At 44.5% G+C, this 25,000-nt stretch overlaps 1 protein-coding gene across 1 annotated transcript in view; it reads left to right on the plus strand.

Annotated features, from left to right (window-relative positions):
- Positions 1-25,000, plus strand: part of col2a1b (collagen, type II, alpha 1b) — a gene marked incomplete at both ends in the record, with an annotated part of 51,697 nt that overhangs the window by 8,259 nt on the left and 18,438 nt on the right. The window contains 24 exon segments of the mRNA XM_080548217.1: positions 1,688-1,789; positions 2,644-2,721; positions 4,870-4,914; positions 6,255-6,308; positions 7,922-7,975; positions 9,621-9,674; positions 10,116-10,125; positions 10,128-10,168; positions 10,623-10,664; positions 11,325-11,369; positions 11,879-11,932; positions 12,305-12,349; positions 12,720-12,773; positions 15,403-15,501; positions 15,942-15,986; positions 17,133-17,231; positions 17,821-17,874; positions 19,232-19,339; positions 20,425-20,478; positions 21,250-21,348; positions 21,945-21,998; positions 23,593-23,691; positions 24,415-24,468; positions 24,838-24,891. Of these exon segments, the coding sequence (XP_080404343.1) occupies positions 1,688-1,789; positions 2,644-2,721; positions 4,870-4,914; positions 6,255-6,308; positions 7,922-7,975; positions 9,621-9,674; positions 10,116-10,125; positions 10,128-10,168; positions 10,623-10,664; positions 11,325-11,369; positions 11,879-11,932; positions 12,305-12,349; positions 12,720-12,773; positions 15,403-15,501; positions 15,942-15,986; positions 17,133-17,231; positions 17,821-17,874; positions 19,232-19,339; positions 20,425-20,478; positions 21,250-21,348; positions 21,945-21,998; positions 23,593-23,691; positions 24,415-24,468; positions 24,838-24,891 (1,497 nt within the window).

Here is a 25,000-nt window from a genome sequence, read left to right on the forward strand (position 1 = left end):
TGCATTAATGCATTAATGTAACACCGTGAGCACATCAAGATGGCCGCAGGCAAGGCGCCAGGTGGTGTTGTGTAGTCTTGTGTTTGTGCATAATATTACAGTGGGGAACGGTGAATCCGTTTTCTGCGCAGGTTTATGCTTTAAAGAGACATTTTTAATTCTGGTCATGAATAAAAGACAATGGTAAATGGACTGCACTTATATAGCACCTTTTTTGCTGCTCCAAAGCGCGTTACAACGGCCTCTCATTCACCCATTCACACACACATTTACACACCAATGGACCATGGTACATGGTACAGTTCTGTTGAAGGTTGTTTGTTGTGAGTGTGTTATTGACATGGCTGGTGTTGAGGTTCTTTGTTGAGAGCGTGGCCGTACTGTTCCTTGTCAGCAGTTGTTGTCATGGTGCTGTCTTGGTGTTGTCATGGTTTCCCACCAGTCTTTACCTCAAGTGAAGTCACGTGTTGGGATTTGTGTAGTAGACCGTCCCCAGGTCAATAGAGACTCTATGCTTGGCTTTTTATTGATTGAGATTGAGGGCTTTATTATTAATTTAAAGATTATTACTTTGACCAGTTACTTTCGCTGTATACATATCCACAATCTATTAATTTCTTACCCAGATATTCCAGTTTATTCTCCGTTGGTCATTATTTCAGAGTGTTCTATTAGGACGTAATTTCTATCCAAGTCTTCGTGAAAAATGTGGTGAACACATTCTCTGGTGCAATGTTCCCTAGCATAGCCATTTGTCACAACATGCACTGTGGTATGTTGGTTACCTAGCTCCTGAACAGCTTAACTATTTCCTAAGATCCATTTCCTTGTGACTACATCTCAGCCATTCTTTTTTTGACGTTTCCTATTAATTCCACTTGGGGCTGTTTTTAATGGTATTATTGACAACATGTCGCTGTGAAGAGAGAACATGAACAGTAATGTTGTGTTTGACACAAAGACTTAATGTGTAACCAGTGTATGAGGCCTGGGGGGTCTTGGGTGTCATCAGCAGAGGTGTGTGTGTCTGCCAAGCCCTCATGTAGGATGGCAGGAGACGGGCTTGGACAGGATTCAGTTGGGTATTAAGTGGCTGACACATGATCTGCCTCGCTGAGCTGTGATGATCTGGTCCAGGTATTACCAGAGTTCATGCTATTGAAATAGACAGACAATGAACTCGGATGTTTTCAGATGTGAATGGGTTTGCCAAGTGACGTTTTTTTGGCGGATGAATTTGTTACTGCATATGTAGGTGTCCTTGATGGCCCTTGAAATTACTTTGTACGCCCATTCGAAATGACTGCCTGTCATGGGGCAGTTATTAAATTGGAATTGTGATACCTCTTCAGGGTATCTTTACGATCTCTACGGTGTGTGAAGATCCTTTATAGTTTAGGTGATCTACTTCATGGAAACAGTCAATTTCAAATACAAAATGGCAGATCCAGTACAGTAGAAAGCTGCCAATGGGGGATGTTATCATTGAGCCTTTTACAATGAGAACCTTTAAGACTGAAACAGCTCTGAGCTTTGAGCTTTTCGTTTCATCCTTTTAGCTTTGGGACATTTTCATCTGAAGTATTTTCAGAAGACATTTGATATTAGCCTATCAAATAGCCTCCCGTGCTTCAACTCCATAACAAGTGTGTTCGTTGGTCTAACTCCTGCACCTGTCCTCTCTCAGGGAAGCTTCGGACCCCGTGGCAGAGATGGTGAGCCTGGTACCCCCGGCAACCCCGGACCCCCCGGACCTCCAGGACCTAACGGACCCCCTGGCCTTGGCGGAGTAAGTACTGTACTGTACCTCAGAACAAGGGCGGGGGGAGAATATGGACTAAATAGTGCTGTAAAGTAGGGCACACGGTATAGGCTGAAATTGTGTCACTTTGGCTGGGTGAAAGAGAGTGAGAAAAAAAAGAGTAAGTAATGTAAAATATCTATGTAAAGAAGGGAGGCTGCTGAGAGTTTAGAGTTTGGAGTTTAAAGAGACAAACATGGAGGGATTCCAAGACACTGAGAGAGAGAGAGAGAGAGAGATGAGAGAGAGAGAGAGAGAGAGAGAGAGAGAGAGAGAGAGAGAGAGAGAGAGAGAGAGAGAGACAGAGAGACAGAGAGACAGAGAGACAGAGAGACAATTAGAATTCTTTTCATTCTTGGTGAGAGACAGAAAAGGAGAAAATGGGGGAGGGAGAGGGAGGTGGACAGAGAGGAGGAGGTAGCGTGATAGAATTGGGGGGAGGGGCTTTTGAAGAAAGACAAGGAGAGCCATTGTGAGGGAGAGAGAGCTGAAGACACTGCTCATGCCCCCAAGCCCCTCCTGTCTTTACTGTGGTAAAAACCCAATACCAAAAAGTATACTATGTTTGTAGTCAAACACAGAGACGACCTGACACTGTCGTATCCTGACTAATGAAAAACAGACATCATAAAAGTCTGCTCTTACGAAGACCTTTCCTTATGAGGCAACGATACATCTAGCATTTTGTAATATCATCTTATTGGAGAGTAGTATATCTCTGTACCTAGTATTCTTTCATTGGTTTCAACATAACTGGCGACAGTAGCAAATGTTGAAACTTTACTGTATCATAATAAATTAGTGGCTAATGGTTGTCTTGTCTGTCTGTCTGTCTGCCACAGAACTTTGCTGCTCAGATGGCGGGAGGCTTCGACGAGAAGGCTGGCGGAGCGCAGATGGGAGTGATGCAAGGACCAATGGTGAGAGACCGTGACGCCGGCCGCCGTATGTGATTACTGTGCTGCTGTTGGGTGAATCTGAGAGAGAGAGAGAGAGAGGACACAGGCCTCCGCTGGCCCTCACCATCATACCACCAACCATCCAGGCTTCTTCTGTAGCAACTAAGTCAATTACATCAGGCTAGGAGAGACAGAGCTCCCCCTGTTGGTCAGGAGGAGAAATTGCAAGATGGAAAAACCACACACCCCTCCCATGGAGCGGAGAGAAGATGGAGGCCGGTCCGGTGACCGAGAGTCTTGGTCTTGATTGTTTTCCCGAGCACGCTAGGAACGCCCCTGCGAGAGAGAGAGAGTTGGCGCACCGGCCAGACCTGCGGCCGCAGTCACAGAGGAGAAGCGCGCGAGACGTGTGCTATTCTGGTTTGGAAACCCACAGAGTTGGCTGGTCAAGCCAAAGTATGAGACACTCGGTGGTGGTGGTGGGGGGGGGGGGGTTGGTGCCTATTAGAGCCCCTCGGTGCAGAGCGACGTGCCGAGCAATGAGCCTCCATTTCTGTGGCTTCTCCCCCCGAGAATTGGGGCCTGGGGTTAGCTTGGAAGAGGCTGGGGGCAGGGGGGCGGGGGGCGGGGGTGGAAAGGACCAAAAAAGACTGGCTGTACTGATGTCTTAAGCACAGTCAACCCCCACCCCTACCACCCCTACCACCTCCACAACAACGCTCTTACTGAGAGGCAGGCCGCAAGCCCTAACCCTAAACACACACCACCACCCCAAATGTACATTACTCAAACATACACACCTACACATACACACACACACACAAACACACCTCCCCATACACACACACGAACACACACACACAAACGCACGCACGCACACACACACACACACGCACAGACACTCTTAGTCTTGGAGACATAGAACCCCATTGATGAGGGGGAGGGAGGGAGGCCCATTGCAGCGTTGGTCACCCACACCCCCTGAAAAGAGGACTGTCCTCCCCCCCAGTGCAGTGGTCTCTGCCTCCATGGGGACGTTGTCTTTGGCGGCCGCTCTGGATTTGTGAAATATAATCAGAACAGCGTGCCTGGTTGTTACAGCTCCCATAAAGAGGAATAAATTTCCACACAGTGGGTTGTCAAAGTCAACAAGGCTTTCATGAGTGAAGTGGAAATCATGAGAATCACTTGAATGATACCGAATCCGTGTGTGTGTGTGTGTGTGCGTGCATGCATGTGTGTGCGAGATTTGCCTCATCACCTGCCTAGAATGTGAATTCTCTCGCTGAGTAAATGATGCATCGAGTTGAGCAAAATACTTCACAGGAGGAGATGAAGTTGTATTGATTCAACTGTATTTGTGTCATATAGAAAGGTTAATTAATATGTGACAACTAGACTTGAGGGATCTTAGGTTTTCAGCAGATTTTCAATGCTTATACCAGAAGGGCACGTCATACTGTTTATAAATTCATGTGAAAGTGTACTGACCAATTAGACAGAAGTCAAAAGACTCCCACTTCAGTCTCTGTTGACATGACCTCCAAACTCAGGAATAGAGAGACAGAGAGAGAGAGAGAGAGGCAGAGAGAGAGGCAGAGAGAGAGAGGCAGAGAGAGAGAGAAAGAGAGAGAAAGAGAGAGACAGAGCGAGACAGAGCGGGAGAGACAGAGAGAGAGAGAGACAGAGAGAGAGAGACAGAGAGACAGAGAGAGAGAGAGACAGAGAGACAGAGAGAGACAGAGCGAGAGAGAGAGAGATAGAGAGATAGAGAGAGAGAGAGAGAGAGAGAGAGAGAGAGAGAGAGTCTGAATGAATTCCGCTGTTGAATTCCTAACGATTTATGGTTCTGACAGACGAGCAGGTAGGCAGGCAGGCAGATTGCTGGGTTTTCGTAGCTTTGGGGCAAAACAGCTGATGTGTTTTATAGAGCGAGAGAAAGAAGTTCATAGTTAAAGTATTTTTCTCTCTATGCAATTGCAACATGGCAAACATAATTATGACAATTATAACAAACATCGTTTTTGAATCGGTTGTGTTTGTCATGTAGCCAGGTACTCAGGTAACTAAAGGTTATGTTTATGAGGTTATTGTAGCATAACCTTGTCTCTTCTTTTTTTTTCTCTTCTTCCCTTCTTCCCTTCTTCCCTTCTTCCCTTCTTCCCTTAGGGCCCTATGGGTCCACGAGGACCACCTGGCCCCAGCGGAGCACCTGTAAGTACACACACACACACACACACACAGACACACGCACACACTACACACACATACACACACACACAGACACACGCCTTGTCATAACACTGACTACTGTACACGCTCACCATCGTTGGTTGTTTGACAGTAGGGATTAAAAAGCTGTAAAAACAACAATATTGTTGCATCCATAAGGCCCTAGATCTAGATTTGTTCTTGTCCATATTTTAGATCATGAATAAATAATTAGGGGAAAATATGAATCAAAGAACAGATGAATAAACGATAGAGCATACCACCTGAGAACACAGAGAGAACATAGAGGAGTTATTAACATCTGCGCTGCGCTCTGGACCAAGGTGGCATCGAATTCTTTCATCTCCCAGCTGCGGGCCGGAGGGTTTCTTCCCTAGTGCAGAGTCGCAGCACAGTCACGCAACACCTGACAATTTACCTTTCATAGGGCTCGCCGGGCCCATCCTCCACCCCCCTCCACTCCTCCTCCTCCACCCCTCCATCCCTCCACCCCTCCTCACCCGCCCCCCTCACACACTCAGCCCTGCACCTATAGTACAGCCCCCTCCACTCCTCCTCCTCCCCTCCACCCCTCCACCGCTCCATCCCTCCACCCCTCCGCCCCCCCCTCACACACTCAGCCCTGCACCTATCGTACAGCCCTCCCAGCTCCTACCTTAAAAAAACAGCAACAACAACAAAACAAGTACATTTAGACTGGTCGACATTGCCAGTCGACTTGTCTCAACAAGATGAACTTTACTCACAAAGAGCAGATTTGGGAGACATTGGTACAGTCCTCTCTGGTGGCACTTAATGGTCCAAATATGGAATATGAAACTGGCCATGGAAATATTCGATAGCGATTCGATATTCCAGGGAATAACGTGAAGTAGTTTGGTCTACGGAGAGGAAACGCTGTCCCTACTCGACTTCGACCGCGACACTTTAAGACGACACGTTCAGTGCTCATTGCTGTTGCAATCGATACATTCATATATCCCAAAAATGATCAAATAGCCAATAAATCAACTGGAATGTATCACATGATCACATGATCTATGATGTACCTCTACCCAGTAGCCGTCTTAGTTCTCCTGCGATCAATGATTCACTTTAGAACGACATCACAAGAGGAAAGTGTTATTTGATCCCCATTGGACGTGATGATAAAGCTCATATAGACCTTCCACATTGCCCTAGGATGCCCTTTCGGCTAAAGTCATACACTCTAGTTCTCATCACGGTTAGAGGCCTTCCGACCTCACTGACCAACACACACTGTCTCTTGTCTGCTACAATGTTCTATAATCTCTCTTTCCCCCTTCCCTTCTGAATCCCAGGGCCCACAAGGTTTCCAGGGCAACCCCGGAGAGGCTGGAGAGCCTGGATCATCTGTAAGTATCCAATAATAGTATCACACCGTGCTAACCCCCCCACCCCTACCCCCACCCCTACCCCCACCCCGCCCCCCCCCCCCCCCCGCCCCCCACAGCCCCAGTGTGAGACAGCTCCGCTGTGGGGGCTAATTTAATCTGCTCCTGTGGAGTTGAGCTATGCAGACTGACGCCAGGACAGACAGGGGGACACAGAGGTGCCCTCCCCTGTTGACCTTCATCCCCTCGAACCCAACGTTGAATACATCATTACCTGTAATTAGAATCAAACATCAAACCCTTACTGTTTTACTGGCAACAGAAGAATCTGGCAACAGAAGAATCACACACACACACACACACACACACACACACACACACACTTGTCGTCCCAGAAAAACAAGGTTAGCGAGCGGTGAGCGAAGAGCCAGGAAACAGTTGGCCAGCATACTGGGAGGATGTTGATATATATTTGTCATCATCGCCCCCCCCCCAATCCATCTGTAAATCCCATTGAGAGATAGTAGATAGTTGACTGTTGTTCCTGCTGATTGCCCCCCCCCACACACACACACATACACACACACACATGCATACACACACATGCATACACAGACACACCCCCCCCCCTCTCTTTTCACACATAAGTTAGTTGACTTTGTTTTTATTTATTTTATCTTCACTGTCTTTGCCGTTATCAAGTATTGTATGTATTGTTTTGTGTATTTCTGTTTATATGTTTGTTTTTATTCTTGCCGGGGCAAGAATGAGAAATGAGAATTTGTTCTCAATTGATTTTATCTGGTAAAATAAAGGTACAAAAATAAAATAAGAATAAGAATATATTTTTTAAGATAGTAGATAGTAAATAGTAGATAGTAGACTTCTCATTGAGAACAGCCACAGCACTGCCTAAAGAATGAGGGAAAAGGTCTCTATTTATAACACAAAGTCAGCATAGATTAAACAAGGTACAGTAGTTCCATGAATAGTAAGGTATAATGTATTCTTTGGTTGTTATCTAACTTGCTGCCTGCTGTTTGTTGTTTTTCCGATACAAATAGTCCATTTCCTTCCCTTTGTTGTCCCATACACAACTTGCCAACTTGCCAAGATACGACAATCTGGTTTATGTGATCTACTACAGACATCATTCATGATCCAGATTAGTGTTGGAGGAAATTAATTATGTCTGTCAGCTGGTATCCATGAGTATTACAACCGCTTATAAAACTCCAAATGATAATCATCTGGTTGAGCGTTTTCTTTTATATCATTTGGCATTGCTTTTAAAACATTCTTAGCCAGAGGTGCTTGTAAAGAAGAAGAGAAGAAAATACCTTTTTCTGACCACAAGAAATTCTTCCTTCTTCTAGCATTACGACTGGCAATGGCCCTTGGCCCTGACCTAGATTACTTTTTCTTGCTATGACTGATGGATAGATGATTCGCTTACTTAGACAAATTACACTTAACGTATTGTTGTAAGTCGCTTTGGATAAAAGGCCTCTGCTAGGCTAAATGCCAGAAATGTCAAACGTAAGTCTGCTATTCTCTGTGTAATGTAATGTCGCCCCCTAGTGGGGCTGACAGGTAACTGCCTCTCACCTCTCTACCTCCCTCTCTCCTGACAGGGTCCCATGGGTCCCCGTGGCCCTCCTGGACCATCTGGCAAACCTGGAGATGATGTAAGTAATCTCTGTCACTGACACGGTCCAACACAGCATCTACAAGCACCCCCACTGTATCCGTTATCAACCTTGTGTAGCGGGAGTGATTTGATGAAATCCCTCTCTGGTGATGAGGTAGACTTGTAAACTTGACCTCTGACCTTGAGGATGTCCTCTCGGCCTAACGGTAGACGCTTGTGTCTTCCCCCCAGGGTTCGAACCCCCCCCCCCCCGTCTGTCACTCTCGGGGTCATTCACTCTCCTGACTATCCTATATTATGTCCGATCAAGTCCCAATCACCCTGAGGCATGGTCACGGTCAGTGCACACTGTCTTAAACGTGCACTTGCTGTGTCATATGACGGCCCGACCCGTTGTCTATCTGTGGAGGCTCGTGGAGGTAGAAATAGAAACGAGGAACGGTATCAAACACATTATGAGCCCATCCTCCGATTTCTACCTCCACCAGCCTCCACTGTTCCCCACATATAGAGGAGAATCACCCCACCCCCTGCACATATAAACAACGAATCATATTCACTTCTGTAAACTGTCCCATGTGATGTGATCCATTCACTACAGTATATCTGGCCAATCACTACTCTTCCAAAGTCTGTGTGTGAGCCAATAAGAGCGATCCAAACATCCACATCTATAGATATCACATCTCCAAAGATACTTGTGTCCAACGATACTTGTGTCACTTAGCTCTCCTTCGCTGTCAGACAGAATGCTCAGAATTCAAACGTTATCCTCATGTGTCCCACGATTGTTAATCTCAACCATGATATATCATAAATGATCGTGTTATTATTAGTCATAATCATACACAGCGCCCTCCAGTGGTAGATACCTTGTTCCTACCGCAGTGTCTCATCTCCATCATCTCCCAATTCACAACCACATTGGCCATTTTCCCCCCAAGTCAGCTGTTTATTCTAATGACTAACACTGTACATGAAGTAGCCCCTGTTAGGGGTGTGTTCATTTTGATGAGATCGGGCCTTTAATGCCTCTGTATTAACTGTCATTATTGTAGTAACATGTCTATAAGGTTACCTTTATAAGGTTACCGGTGACATTGAGTGGTTTGTGTTACTACACAAGTAAAATAAGACCGGTAACCTTATTCCACTTGTACAAGAACACAATCCTCTCAAGTCCATATAGCATGGAATGACTAAATTACTGTACATATACAACACTACATCAATACAATGTTGGAGTGAAAACAGTGCTATCAGACAGGTATAGTGGTGCCATTAACTGTGATTTTGCAAATGACACCTGTGATTTTCAATTCAGTTTTCAATAGCCATTGATGGAAGACAAATAAATGCTGAAGATGCAATATCTTTGTCCCACCACTAGGTGGCAACTCATTGGGCTAGTGCCAACTCAAGAGTGTGCCCGCCGGATGCGCTGCTTGCAATTTGTGATGTCATTCACAACTGAATGGAACAATCTGACGTCATTATCTAATTGTCAATCACTCTTTAAGCTTTTTTATTTTTTTTAATTTTGGGGGGAAAGTTTGGATGCATTGTTAGCCTTTCAGGTCACCTAATAGTCCATTGTTCACTTTTGTCCCCTCTCTCCCCCCTCCTTTTCTTCCCCCCTCCCTCCCTCCCTCCCTCCCTCCCTCCCTCCCTGGCTGTTTTAGGGTGAGGCTGGCAAACCTGGCAAAGGTGGTGAGCGTGGACCCTCTGGGCCACAGGTGAGTTGGACTGTTTGTTCATCAACTCCACTCGTTCTTTTAACAGACGCCATTTTGCAGCCACATTCTGCTAATGGAGGACAACTGTCTTTATTCAACAAAACACCCGAGACTATTATGCAGAACTACACCCTCTGAAGCCAAATACAGACCAGCTGGGGCTCCGGCTCCCGCCAGGACGAGTCGACACACACCCACAGACTCACACACACACACACACACACACACACACACACACACACACACACACACAAACAAAAGAAAAGAACACTACTGAAGGAAATCTCTCTCTGATGTCATTATGTCCTTCTGGCAGCTCCCAGAGAAAGAACAGCATGAGTTCTGGATAGAAGGAATAATATTTCCATTCTCTTTTATCTACTTTCCCTCTTCTTGTCTTTCTCTTCCTCCTTCCTCCTCTTCTTATCTTCTCCCCACCAGGGAGCTCGTGGATTCCAGGAACTCCAGGTCTACCCGGAATCAAGGGACACAGAGTGAGTGACTGCATCATCTATACACGCAGCGCCGCTTCCATTTCTCCTTCATTAGGATTAGTGTTATACTCCACCATGGGAACATACTTATTCCAAGAATCCTGGAATCAAATACACTTGTCTCATAAACATATAGACCTGTAGTATAGAGACAGACATAGACACTGTACCGTATGAAACGAATAAGATCAGATCAGATCAACTTTTATTGTCCTCCGGAGATCCATTTTGTCTGGGTTAGTTTGTTGTCTCGGATGTAATACAAGGTTTCTTCTTTTCCACCTGTGAACCTCGGATGTTAGCCTTGATCTATCTACCCTATATAGATGAGGGATAGTGAGTTTTAAACCATTTTTACCACACACACACACACACACACACACACACACACAGTCATTGCTTGGTACTCATCTTCTACCTTATATCCTCAGGGCTCCAGGCTCTCTCCCTTCAGCCCATTGGGCTGAAGGGAGAGAGTGGAGCTGCTGGATCTAAGGTAGGAGGAGTCCACACAACACACCAACCTGGCTCGTAAACAAACCAAGCTTTTTGATCATCACGAACACCCTAGGCTGCTCTCTTATCAGGCTGTCACAGAGTAACACCCTGCTACTCCTCTCTCCTCTGTATCACCCTGACACTGTCAACCAGTGGTGTAGTCTAGTTTTTTCTAGTGGCTATACTGTGATAGCCTCATATCGTTCATTTCGGAACGCCATAAAAATAAATATGCGCTCCCTGTCTAACGTTATATATATAAATGTTATAAGGCGGTGATCTGTGCATGATAGTGCTGCATTTTGACATTTCATGTCGCATCTCCCCCCTTTGATGGTATATGACGCTATAGTATAGTCAGTCTCAATGGTCCAAAATTCAAGTGCTTCGTAACACAGACGGGGTGAATTTTATGAATGAAAGTGAAAGTTCTGTCACAAAACGCCGTTATGTGTATCCTCACACATTTTTAAGTGGGTATATGGAAATCTTTGGCCTTTCCTAGTGGGTATACGGCGTAGTCCTGCGTATCACGTAGACTACACCACTGCTGTCAACCCCAAACCATTTTATTTTTTTTAGAAATGTCCCTCGTCCCTCTCTGTCCGTTTCTCTGTCTGCTTGTCTAACCGTGTGTCTGTGTGTTATCTCTGTGAAGGGCGAGTCTGGGTCTACTGGAGAGAACGGCGCCCCCGGACCTATGGTGAGTAGAGCTGTGGAGTGGAGCGACAGTCAAACAGAGTTATGACTCTCTGTAGTTCTGATACACAGTATGGTCTCAGACTGAGAAATATCGCTATCGTCCAATAGATCTGAATACACACACGTACACACATATCTACATGTTAGCCCTACAGTACTGTAGGTCAGTCCTCTATGTCAGGTTATACAAATAGTGACTTAACATCTCTCTCTCTCTCTCTCTCTCTCTCTCTCTCTCTCTCTCTCTCTCTCTCTCTCTCTCTCTTCTCTCTCTCTCTCTCTCTCTCTCTCTCTCTCTCTCTCTCTCTCTCTCTCTCTCTCTCTCTCTCTCTCTCTCTCTCTCTCTCTCTCTCTCTCTCTCTCTCTCTCTCTCTCTCTCTCTCTCTCTCTCTCTCTCTCTCTCTCTCTCTCTCTCTCTCTCTCTCTCTCTCTCTCTCTCTCTCTCTCTCTCTCTCTCTCTCTCTCTCTCTCTCTCTCTCTCTCTCTCTCTCTCTCTCTCTCTCTCTACAGGGACCACGAGGCCTGCCCGGTGAGAGAGGTCGTCCCGGAGCATCTGGAAACGCTGTGAGTATCAAACACGTCACCCCAAAGGCTTTGGAAGAAGAAACCTTCAAATGAAAAGGAAAAAACACACCTGCACCTGCCACACTGGCTCTTTGATTAGGCTACAGGTGTGACAGGTTAGCAGGCCACAGATCAACAGGCCACAGATCAACAGGCCACAGATCAACAGGCCACAGGGTAGCAGGCCACAGATCAACAGGCCACAGTTCAACAGACCACAGATCAACAGGCCACATATTAGCAGGCCACAAGTTAACAGGCCACAGGTTAACAGGCCACACACTCAAACCTACAGTACTCTCATTTCAGTACACTGATATCTACGTGGTTGTGTGCTGTGTGCTGACGGTATCTTGTGTTTCTCTTGCCCAGGGAGCTCGTGGAAACGATGGTCTGCCCGGCCCCGCTGGCCCACCTGTAAGTATTATAATATAAGTATTATAATATAATGTACATTTCATCATCATGCCATTTCACTGTGTACGTTTCACGTCATCAAGTTTCACCGTCAATTGTAATGTTGCTGTAGTAAACCTGGAGGCCCTTGAGGTGGCAGCAGTGTCTGATGTCTTACTGTCCCACACACACACACACACACACACACACACACACACACCCTCCCTTCTACCTCTCTCTCCTCCCCCCTTTCCCCCTCCCTTCTGCCCTCCCCGTCCACCCCCCTCCTCCTTCCCCTCCCTCCCCTCTTCTCACCCCTCTCTCCCGTCAACTCCCCCCCCACACACACACACATAACCCCCCCCTCTCCTTTTCTCTCCTCTCTCTGCAGGGCCCTGTCGGCCCCTCTGGTGCTCCAGGCTTCCCCGGCTCTCCAGGTTCTAAGGTATGTCGCCACTCTCTCCTCCTCTCACTCTCTTTCGTTTGTTCTCCTCTCCTCTCCTCCTTTCATCTCAGCGGGCAGGGATCTGAACGTCAAAAACAACCCTATCTTAGCTTCAGACGCTTAGCTCTAGAACTCCAGGAGGACTTCAAAGGGTTCTTTTAGAAACCCCAAAACCAATGTTTGTTTTTGTGCCTATCAAGGGATCATAAAGGGGTTGCAAATAAAAGATGTGCACTTTAAATATATTAATATATATATAATATATATATATACATATATACTGTCTGATATACCGGTATGAAAGTATAAAGGAAAGGAAAGGAAAGTAGAAAACGTTTCTAAAAGTGTGAGAAAATGGTGGGGAGAGGAGTTTCATGTGGAGGAGCGAAGGAGAGAGAGAGGGAAACCAGAGACGGCTGGGCAGGCTTGAAAAGTGCTCTGAGCCTCCATCTGTGTGGAAAATTAGAGGGGAAGAGGGGGGGGGGTTGTGGAGAGTTTTCTTCTCTCTCCGCTTGCTTGAGACTGATTTATCCTCCCAGAATGGTGAGCAGACCGACAGGCCAGACTCCATGCCTGAAGGCCCTCTATGCAGCCCCGGCTGCTGGTTCTAGTTTCCTCCCTCTCTCCCTCCCTCCCTCCCTCCTTCCCTCCATCCCTCTCCACACAGTCAGGAAAATCATTTAAGAACTAAACTCTGGGGTCTTGGGGCGTGTTTACATAATACAGCCTTTCTGAGAATGCCTTAAAGTAATTGCTGCAGAGCTGAAGACGAGGCCAATGTGTGTGCGTGCGTGTGTGTGTGTATGTGTGTGTGTGGGGGTGGGGGGTGCATTATGCGTGAGAAACTCCAGAAACTCACACTGGTGACCTAAAAAAAAACTAAAAGAAGTTGATGATGTGTTATACAAGATCATAAACAGACAGGTTGCGTGTCTTAACGTCTTCCGGGTCATTCCTGGTACGCTCCTAGAATTCAATATTGTTCTGCAGTTTGCATTTACCTACCTATCTTCTTTATTATCGCTTGAATCCACGCGTCTGCACCTCCTGCACCTGTTTAGAATTGTTCATTTAAATGGATCAACATTCAAAGAAGTGTAGAAATAATCTCAAAAAGTGTAGAGCATTAGAGGCATTATTTTTCCCTGTATCCCAATACACTTGGGTACCAGGAAAAGAGAAAAATGGGAAAAAAGCCCAACAAGAATTCCCCGAGTGCACCGCCCCTTTCAATTACATACACACTGCATTATGTCAGTCTATTGAGTCATGTTGGGTTGTATAAAATTGCTAAGCAATGGGAGAGGAATTCCATTCACCAGCTTCCTCAAAGGCTGTGACCTCACGATTCAATGCTATCATTGGCTGTCCCGTAAGGGGTGGAGCTATGCCTCACAATATTTACTTGAATGACTGTGAATATCCTGCTCTGTGATTGGACTAGGAGGCCTGAATGCCTTTTATAGGCTTGGCTCTGGCTAGTGCACTTTCAATACAAACCCCTAATGAAAGAACTTTACAAGCCCAGTTAATTGTGTTTTCGTTTTTACAAATGCAACAATGTTGTTGTAAACATTCTTCTCTAATGACGTTTTGTTTGTTAATAGTTGTTTTTTTATGCAAAGCACTTCAAACAAATCAATTTAGAGTAACTACTTCTGACTCAATTTGACCAGACCTAATCACTTATATTTTACGCCAAATGGAAGTTGTAAATGGAGTTGTTTATCTTATAGCACTCAAAACAGTATAGTCCCATTAGAAACCATTTCCATCATTTGGACTTGTTTGTCTTGCCATTGCATCTTCATTAGAGTAATTAATTAGACTACAAGAATAAAGAAACGTTGTGCATTCTGCTATTAAGCAATAACGTGGGCTATATCCTGGTTTCAGCACAGCTGTGCTGCAGTCAAAGGCACAAGGAGCACTTAAGTGTGTTCTCTTCTAATCTACTGTTAGAATAGGGTCAACTGTAAATCTCCCCGAGGGGAAAAGTGTCTTAGACACACAGTACTGGTGCATACACAACAAAAGGTACACTACACACTCACTACACATAAACAATACACACAGTGCACCATACCCACGTCATACATACACACATCTCTGTTCTCATTACTTCTTAATGGAAAGGCATGCAGTTTATAGCCCTGGCCAAGACGGCAGCAGACACAAAGTTATACGATACGCAGGAGACACAACACACATGCAGCAGTATACTCTGTTGTCCACTACCATTACAGCAGAGACCATAAATCAGAGATGAGACCCCTAACATCATTAAACTCGGATCGTCCGGCTGGACTCAGATCTGTATTGCGTTCCTGCTGCTCTTCTGTTGCCGCTCCCTCTTTTCCTTCCTGTCCTCTCTAACTGTTTATCTAATCATTCTTAATATCTTAATGAAATAAAGATACGACCAAAGGAGCGGCAGGAATTCCCAACTCTTTTCAGATTTCTTTCTTTTTTTATTTTAATCAACCTTTTATTTATCCAGGTTAATCCCATTGAGATCAAAAAAATATATACGCTTTTTCTTTTTCAAGAGAGACCTGGTAATGAACCGTGATGTTCTTGTTGATGTATGTTTGAGTCTAACCAGTCCACTCTTGTGTTTGCCTACTAGGGAGAAGCTGGTCCCACTGGTGCTCGTGGACCTGAGGGTGCACAGGGACCCCGCGGAGAGTCTGGTACCCCTGGATCTCCTGGACCCTCTGGCGCGGGTGTGAGTCACCCTGTTAAAAACATTGTCTTGTTGCCCACCGAGCGGAGCATAGGAGATCTGGCTTGGAAAAGAGAACTGTGTACTGTACCCAGCAGGAAAGCTCTGTGTGATAATTGCTGATCATGTTCGGATCATGTTCAACGCATCAAGTGTCGGATACTAGTAACTAGCAGGAACTGTTGTGAAAAGCACCTACGTTTTTGTATCCGTCACAGTTGGACAGTACAACTGTAGGTATGATGTCAAATGAAATAGCGCATAGTGAAAATACCACCGTAGTCTATCGCGAGCTTTCGGTCATAGACCTTCTTCAGGAGGTCAATGACCGAAAGCTCGTAATAAACAACGTTGGTTTTTTTGCACAGATTTGAATGAAATACGCATGAAATACGACCATGTGAAAGTGAACAAGTGTATACTTTCTTTATCCTTCGTTATAGGGAAACCCTGGAACTGATGGTATCCCCGGCTCTAAAGGATCTTCTGTGAGTATACAAGCGTCCTCTCCTGTGTCTCTACCTCCTACCCTTCCTCTGATATCCCCCTGGGGTACAGTCACACCAACATGAACTGAAGATAAGTTCCCTTCCAGACTAAGTGTGGTACTCCAGGGAGGCTGGGTAGAGGTCAACATCGACCTCTACCAGCCTCCACTGATGGTACTGGAGGTTGTCTGAAATCATCTGTAATAGCCTTCTGCCCTATCCCTCAAGTCTGTTTTTTGTTTTGTTTTTTATCATAGTTGAACCATTTGTAGGCCCTGATAACGCTAGAGGAAATATGGAGGTAATATCTCCAAGTACTGTTATATGCCCCCGGAGTCCACAGAGTTGACCAAGTAGCTGTCAACAGGCCCCCGAAAATCATAAATACACATGACAGAATATGGCTATTGGGCACAATAATGTTGTTCTCTTCTAAACTACTGTTAGAATAGGATCAACTTTAATATCCTCGAGGCGGGGAAGTGGTCTTAGACACACAGTACTGCTGTATATAAAACATACTGTCCATGACACACTCCACATATACGACCCATACAGTGCCCCTTACCCACGTCATACAAGGCAAGGCAAGGCAAGGCAAGGCAAGTTTATTTGTATAGCACATTTCATACAACAGGGGCAATTCAAAGTGCTTTACATGCATTATTAAAAAATACAGCAAGAGGAGCATAAGAAAATAAAAATTACAATGAATAAAAGCAAATATAAGAAGTAAATAGATAACATTTAAAAAGACAATAGTTAATGGAAAAAAGACATTGATAGAAGTGTTTGTGTTTAATACACACATCTGTCCTTATGCAGTATAGTCTGGAGAGCAACTGGCGATAGAAGGTTCATTTCCCCCGTCGTTTTGCAAACCATTAAACCCAAAAGTTAATGTCAGAGCCTGTTAGGCACGGTTGGTTACTGCCACTTAGAATCAGTTGTACATGATCCGTCACGGGAATAGGCCAGGGACCAGTACTAACCATCCGTTACTCTATTTTTTCCTCTATTTCGTTAAACTATCAGTCAGTAATTCAGTAATGTCAGTAATCTATGTGGGTTGTTGTTGTTCAGTGTTTGTTGGAGTGATCAGATGATTGATTGGCTGATGGTTCCTCTCTCGTCCCTTCTGTGCAGGGTGGTCCCGGTATCGCTGGTGCTCCTGGTTTCCCCGGGCCCCGCGGCCCTCCCGGACCTCAGGGCGCCACTGGACCTCTCGGACCAAAGGGAACATCTGTACGTCTGCGCTCTGTCTGTCTGTCTGTCCGTCTGTCTGTCTGTCTGTCTGTCTGTCTGTCTGTCAGTACATCCACTTTGTCTGTCTGTCTGTCTGTCTGTCAGTACATCCACTTTGTCTGTCTGTCTGTCAGTACATCCACTTTGTCTGTCTGTCTGTCTGTCAGTATATCCACTCTGTCTATCTGTCTGTCTGTCTGTCTCTGTCTGTCTGTCTGTCTGTCAGTACATCTACTTTGTCTGTCTGTCTGTCTGTCAGTACATCCACTCTGTCTGTCTGCATAATATTATGTATGTATGTATGTATGTATGTATGTATGTATGTATGTATGTATGTATCTATCTCTCTATCTCTCTCTCTCTCTCTCTCTCTCTCTCTCTCTCTCTCTCCCTCTCTCTCTATCTATCTGTCTATCTACGTATGTATGTATCTATCCAAACTCTTTTTGTTGGTGTTGTTGTGATATTCTCGGAGGCTTGGTGGTGTTGGGTGTTATGAGGTACCTCCATCATCAGACTGGTGCTGCTCTAGGCTCTGTCCTGACCCCCCTCCTCTGTCCTGACCCCCCTCCTCTGTCTCTTTACCCAGGGTGACCCCGGTATCCCTGGCTTCAAGGGAGAGGCTGGACCCAAAGGAGAGCTTGTGAGTTGATCCCTCATCCTTCCGTTAAAAGCTTTTCGCTGTCACCACCGCTCTCACTGTGATACTGGCCGCACCAGATGTATAAAACCTCCTCATAAAAAAATCCCACTTATCTGTGCTGCCTCAGTCAGTCCAAAGATGGAAATCGCTGCTTGTGATTTAGAGTCAACACGATTATCACACGTAAGAGCACTTTGTACACCCTTTTAAAAAGGGTTGTCTGCTTTATGCTGTGTTTTCTTCATTTCGTTGTCATGACGCAGACATACTGTAAGCACTCAATAATGCAACAGAATGATAGCAAAACCGAGACCAAATTAGAATAGGGAATTTCAACGTTCCTAGATGAACAGGTTGCTTCCAACCATCCATTCCATCCCTTGACATTCTGACTTTATGAAGGATAAATCCAAAGTGGGATGCTTGGGAAGACCCAACTCTGATGTCACCCGACTAAAGTAGACATTTTAAACGCTTGAAGTTAGGGTTTTAGATTAAGGTCGTTCCAAGGACCCCATCAAGCATCTGCCGTTTTTGAATGAGCCCATCTATTGATGTTTGTAAGTCTCTCAGTTTTATGGTAGATGTGTCCATAGATTTATCTGAAGGGCATTATTCAGACGATGTAATATTTGCATGTAACCACCAGGGGACACTGTTTATGTATATGACATCATTCAACAAGTCAGTGAACGAGCACAGAAAAGCATTGCTTATTAGAATAATATGATATACTATTATGATTATCATTTGAATTTATAATCACTATTTGCACTGATTTGACACTATTTCACTATTTCTCCAATGATTGTTTTCCCAACAATACATGGATGGATGGAAGCATATCCTTGACTATCTTATAGCCTTTGTTAGTGATCTCTGTCAGTGATGCAGTTGAGAGTTTGTGACGTTAGAATTATAAGGTTCTATCTCCATTTTTGTCAAAATTTAGTTTTTTACATAATCTGATCCATTAGGTGTTTATTAATGCCTGTGTGGTGTTATTTTTAAAATGTTGACATTTTTGAGTTAGTAATTCATAAAATACAAAGGTTCCATCTCACAAAACATAATGGAATGTAAAAAAATTGGCGCTCAATATCTCTGAACTACCCTAGACGGAGATAGAACCTTATAATTCTAAGCTCACGAGTTTTCCCCAAGTCAACTCAGTGCGACCCACAATTTTTCTTTGGTAAATAGTGTTTACCCACCTTTTCCAGCTAACTCAGCAACATTTACAGTAGTGTTTACCCACCTATTCAATCCATGGTGTTTAGGCTTTACCCCCCCTATTTTACCACTACATCCCTGCCTGTCCTGACCCAGCCTGTCCATGTGTGTGTGTGTGTGACAGGGACCCGCTGGGCCCCAAGGAGCCCTAGGACCAGCCGGAGAGGAGGGGAAGAGAGGACCTCGTGGAGAGCCCGGTGCTGCTGGACCCCTCGGACCACCCGGAGAGAGAGTGAGTACTGCCCCCCCGCCGGGCCGGTTTAACCAGCTCAGGTGGTGGTTAGAGTGTCCCACCCTGAGATCGGGAGGTCGTGAGTTCGATCCCTGGACGAGTCATACCAAAGACTATAAAAATGGTACCCGATGCTTCCTTGCTTGGCACTCAGCATTAAGGGTTGGATTGGGACCAGCGTCATGTCCAGGGGGTGTAAGCCACCTCACGCTACGGAAACAGGAGATAGGCTCCTGCTCCTATGGGCCATTAGGCTCGAGAACCATCGGTTCTCAGGGCTACTTACTTACTTTATGCTGGTTAAGACCCAGTCCAGGACAGACACAAACAACCATGAAACGACAATCTGAACAGCCTCAGAGTATGTGTATACTGTGTTTCAGATCTTCACAGTCCTTCCAGCTGTAGATTGTACTAGTGCTGCGTTCATTTGCTCCTTGGAACTAGGAAACTAGGACATTTCCAACTCTGCATGTCATTTACCCACTAGGAGTTATCACAGAACTAGCCAATAGGGAGCCCTACACAAAATCCTACCGTCAATCTTGGTAGAAATCTAAGAGTTTCTGAGGAGCGATTGAGTGCACCATTAATCCTATCTATAATCGAATTTCAGTGTCTCTGAACTGAACTAAGCAAGAGGAACATCTCTTCACTGTGAGATAGTAGTAGAAGATGCAGATTAGACAGACATAATGCACAGAATTAAAACAACACATAATACGACATTGCATTACACTTGGAGCAAGGATGTCATTATGATATCTGTGCCATAATCTCTGCCACCATAACCACACTTATATATCATGTGGCTCTCGGTGATCACAATCGAACCACTTTTTAACCACTGTTCATAAGAGAGTGTCAATCTGAGATTGTTTTGACAGTGTAACTGTTGAACTACAGTCAATTCCTTCCAGCATTTATGACGTATACTCTTCAAGAATCAATGGCTAACTATATATCTTTCATTTAAAAAAAAAAAAAATTATGGAAAAATCCCAGATTGCCCCTTTAATACTATAACAAAAAGAGATGTGTTGTTGTGGTTCCTGCTAGCCTAACTCTTACCTCTTTGGTTTTAGGGATCTCCTGGTAACCGTGGTTTCCCCGGTCAGGATGGTCTGGCTGGTCCCAAGGTGAGTCACCATGGCAACGTGCATCCCCAGGGGTGGGGTGTGTTATTGCTGTGGGAGGGGGGGAATCCGCTGTGTAACAGGAAATTAACAGGATGCATTAAGATAAAGCTCAACATAGTCATCAGGCAGGAGTGAGTGAGGAGATAAGATAATAAATCATTTTGTCAGCACTCTCACGCTTGTAAAGCACAATCCTGGAGGAGTATGTAACTTGTCGACAGCTCAGCATTGGTGTGAAAATTCTATTTTTGAACTGTAGAGAAAGGCATTGCCGACTCATATTTTTAAATATACGTCATATAGTTACTCATATATTATTACTGGAATCTTTTAGGCCATTACAATCCAATTAGGTTGAATATGTTCTCCCAATAGAGTTAAATAAGGAACAAGTAGGCATCAAAGAGAATGTATGATTAAGTACTAGTTAGTTTCAGTGCTAGTGACAGTGCTGCGTGCAGTTTCACCATACAACCACAAGGCTTTGCTATCATGCCGCCACCTTACCTGACCTGGATCAGAGATAGTCTACAAATGGAAGGGTTTCCTTAGATATCATCCACCCCTCTTCCAATTCATTAGATAGCATGAATATCAGAAGGTATCCTTTCTCATGTTTCTCATCATGTCTTGAAAAAAAATCACAACCCCGTCTATTATAAGGACGATTAACTTCTCCATCTCACGCATCTCATGTCGAGCGGATGTGGAAGGTTGATGGATGTCTTCCCGTCGGAGACTGACTGACTCATCTGTCTCTTCCTCACCCAGGGAGCCCCTGGCGAGCGCGGACCCGGCGGTATCTCCGGTCCCAAGGGAGCTGGCGGTGACCCCGGTCGCCCTGGCGAGCCTGGCCTGCCTGGTGCCCGAGTAAGTCCCCCCTCCAGACACCACCTGGCTGCCTGGCTGAACGTTTTATTGTCTGGAACAACGTGGTGGTCCTGTGTGGGCTCAGTTAGTAGAGTTGGTACCATACCAAGGTTGTGGGTTCGATTCCTGCTGGGAACATAATATTATACCAAACCATTAAAGTGCTGTGGATAACATTAACAAGTGTCATAAACTAAATGCCATATAGTGAATGATATGAACATAGTGTGATATCAGTACCATTGTCTTACGTCAGATAGATGACTTGAATCTACTCAGGGGTAGCGCCACAGGCTGTGCATGCGAACCAAGACTGTAGATGTGAATCATGTACTGTACTGTGATGTTACTGTGAGTCAGAGGGATGGATCTGTAGTTTAAGAGAGTGAGTAATGCATTACACAATGAAGAACTACTTTTGATTCATACACTGTAGGCAGTGGAGGCTGGTGGAGGTAGTAATCAGATCATGACAGTGAACCCGTCCTACGATTTCTACCTCCACCAGCCTCCGCTGACGCAGTATGCTCGAGAGATTTGAAACGGTGTGTTTGATCATCAGCTCACTGATCTGTGTTTCCGTTCTCTCCTTGTAGGGTCTGACAGGTCGTCCTGGTGATGCTGGTCCTCAAGGCAAAGTTGGACCATCTGTAAGTATGATCCTTTGATGTTGTCATCAGGACCCCCCGCCCCCCCCCCCCACACACAATATTAAGGTCTCCTACGTGCTGTTAGCTATAGTCCCCCCATGTGATCGTCACGACAACAGTGCCTCAACACCATTATTTTGCCTCCATTCCTCTGACCCTCCCACTCTTCTCTCCCTTGCATTTCATATTGCATTGCACCCCATTGCATTATATGACACCGTTCCCTTGATCATGGTCTGTGCGCAACAGTTTTTGAAGGCTACACTAACTTTCTCACAGGAAACGACTGCATTTTCCTGAGGCACAGAGCTTTTTTCTAGATTCAAATAGAATTCATTTATACCACAAAGAAAAAGAAAAAAAGGCACATTTGCATATAACTCTCTTTTTAAAATTCCATTGTGCTCTGCCTGTTGGAGAATGATTGTGGGTGAGATGGTAACTGCTGAGGTAGGGATTAGGCAATGGCATAAAAGAGGGTTGTTAAGCAGTTGGACTGCCAAAAAGAATATGGCTACAGCCTTCTGACATTCTGCAAAATGGATAAATTAGCATTTTCAGAGAACTCTGGCAGTAAAATAACATCCCTCAGGTGCTATGTTACCAGGTATGGATCAGTTCTTATTAATTCACACAAATACAAGAAGTATAAATTGAGTATGACAATGAGGCATTGTTTTCCATGGGGAAATCATGAATTGAATTTCAATGCATTCTTGCATTGAATAAATTGAAACTAGAATGACTAGGCCCTACTAAACCACGATTGATTCTGACAAAGACACAGTTGTCACTTAGGTAGCTTCATCCTTAGCTAGCTAAATGTAAAGACGGTTTAAATATAATAACATTCAAGTGTAATACGATTCAAATATAATAACATTCAAGTGTAATACAGTTTAAATATAATAACATTCAAGTGTAATACGATTCAAATATAATAACATTCAAGTGTAATACAGTTTAAATATAATAACATTCAAGTGTAATACGATTAAAATATAATAACATTCAAGTGTAATACAGTTTAAATATAATAACATTCAAGTGTAATACAGTTTAAATATAATAACATTCAAGTGTAATACAGTTTAAATATAATAACATTCAAGTGTAATACAGTTTAAATATAATAACATTCAAGTGTAATACGATTCAAATATAATAACATTCAAGTGTAATACAGTTTAAATATAATAACATTCAAGTGTAATACAGTTTAAATATAATAACATTCAAGTGTAATACAGTTTAAATATAATAACATTCAAGTGTAATACGATTAAAATATAACAACATTCAAGTGTAATACAGTTTAAATATAATAACATTCAAGTGTAATACGATTCAAATATAATAACATTCAAGTGTGCAATTTCTCTTTCACTCATTTTGGATACTAACTTTGTCCATGTTTCCATGGAGATGACAGGGTCATGGTTTATTGCTGGTCCGACAGTGATGGAGGTTCATGGGGATAGTGTGTGTGTGTGTGTGTGTGTGTGTGTGTGTGTGTGTGTGTGTGTGTGTGTGTGTGCATGTGTGCGTGTGTGCGTGTGTTGTCTCCTAACCCTCCTGTCCTCCCCTCTGCCAGGGTGCTGCTGGTGAGGACGGTCGCCCAGGACCCCCCGGCCCCCAGGGGGCCCGCGGCCAGCCTGGCGTGATGGGCTTCCCCGGACCCAAGGGAGCCAACGTGAGTGGCTCTGGATACTGTATATATATCTGTATATATATCTGTATATATATCTGCTGTGGACCCTGCTCACTGGGTGACCTGTGGTCGTCCACATTAGATTAGATTAGATTAGATTAGATTAGATTAGATTAGATTAGATTAGATTAGATTCGATCAGATTCAACTTTATTGTCATCGGAGAATACAAGTACCGTACTAAATATAGTTAAGCATCCAACCAAAAGTGCATATTAGGGCATAACATAAATAGAACAAGAATGGTAGTGATAGGTGACTATGCAATAATACACAGTATGTGCAGAGGTAGTGTCGTAAACAACAGTTTAGTTTAGAGGTATATACAGTTATGGGCTATGTACATTTAGGTAGTTAGTGCAGTGAGGTAGTTTATGTACAGTATCTAATGTGCAGAAGTATAAAAGAAGCTCTATCAGGAGACATGTGCAATGTGCAATATACAGTATGAGCAAAGGTAGTAATGTAAACATAGCACTGGACATACATGCAGTTACTGTAATGAACAACTAAACACACAGAACTTACCTACATACAACTTGACACATAGTACATACTGTACAGCTACAACATAGACAATTATAAATATAACTACATTAAGTTGGCCTATATACTAGAGATATTCAGTCCCTTACAAAGTGTTGGCTGATGGTGCTGATGACGTTGCATTGTGAGTGACCGAGTGGTGTGTTTCCTTCTGAACAGGGTGAGCCTGGAAAGGGAGGAGAGAAGGGACTGCTTGGTGCCCCAGGTCTGAGAGTAAGTTGTCAGTTCTATTATCGACTGTACTGTATATAGAAACCAGGGGAGGCTGGTGGAGGCAGAAATCGGAGGACGCCGGGTTCAGTGTAATAAGCCTGTCCTCCGACGTCGACCTCCACCAGCCTCCACTGGTATTGTAAACATCCCAGGCACTCAGTGCACACAGATGGAGACTATTTACACACGGTAGAGTATGCTACGCTATGAGCAGAGCATGAGCAGTTGTAATTACATATATCATTATTTTAGTGGAATCAATGGCCTATGGCCCCTAATGGCTGATATCCCTCTCCCTCTCCCTCATCGTCTCTCCCTCTCTCCCCCCTCCCCCCCTGCCCACCCATCCTCCTCTCTCTCTCTCTACAGGGTCTTCCTGGTAAGGATGGTGAGACTGGAGCCGCCGGACCCCCTGGCCCTGCTGTGAGTGTCCAATGTATACTTCTGCATCGAATTTAAGCCCAATTTATACTTCTGTGTAAAATCTACGGCGTAGCCTACGCAGACCGTAAGCACTGTGATTGGTCCGCTT

The sequence above is a fragment of the Nansenia antarctica genome (assembly GCF_963989245.1).
Source record: "Nansenia antarctica genome assembly, chromosome: 18".
NCBI lineage: Eukaryota > Metazoa > Chordata > Actinopteri > Argentiniformes > Microstomatidae > Nansenia > Nansenia antarctica.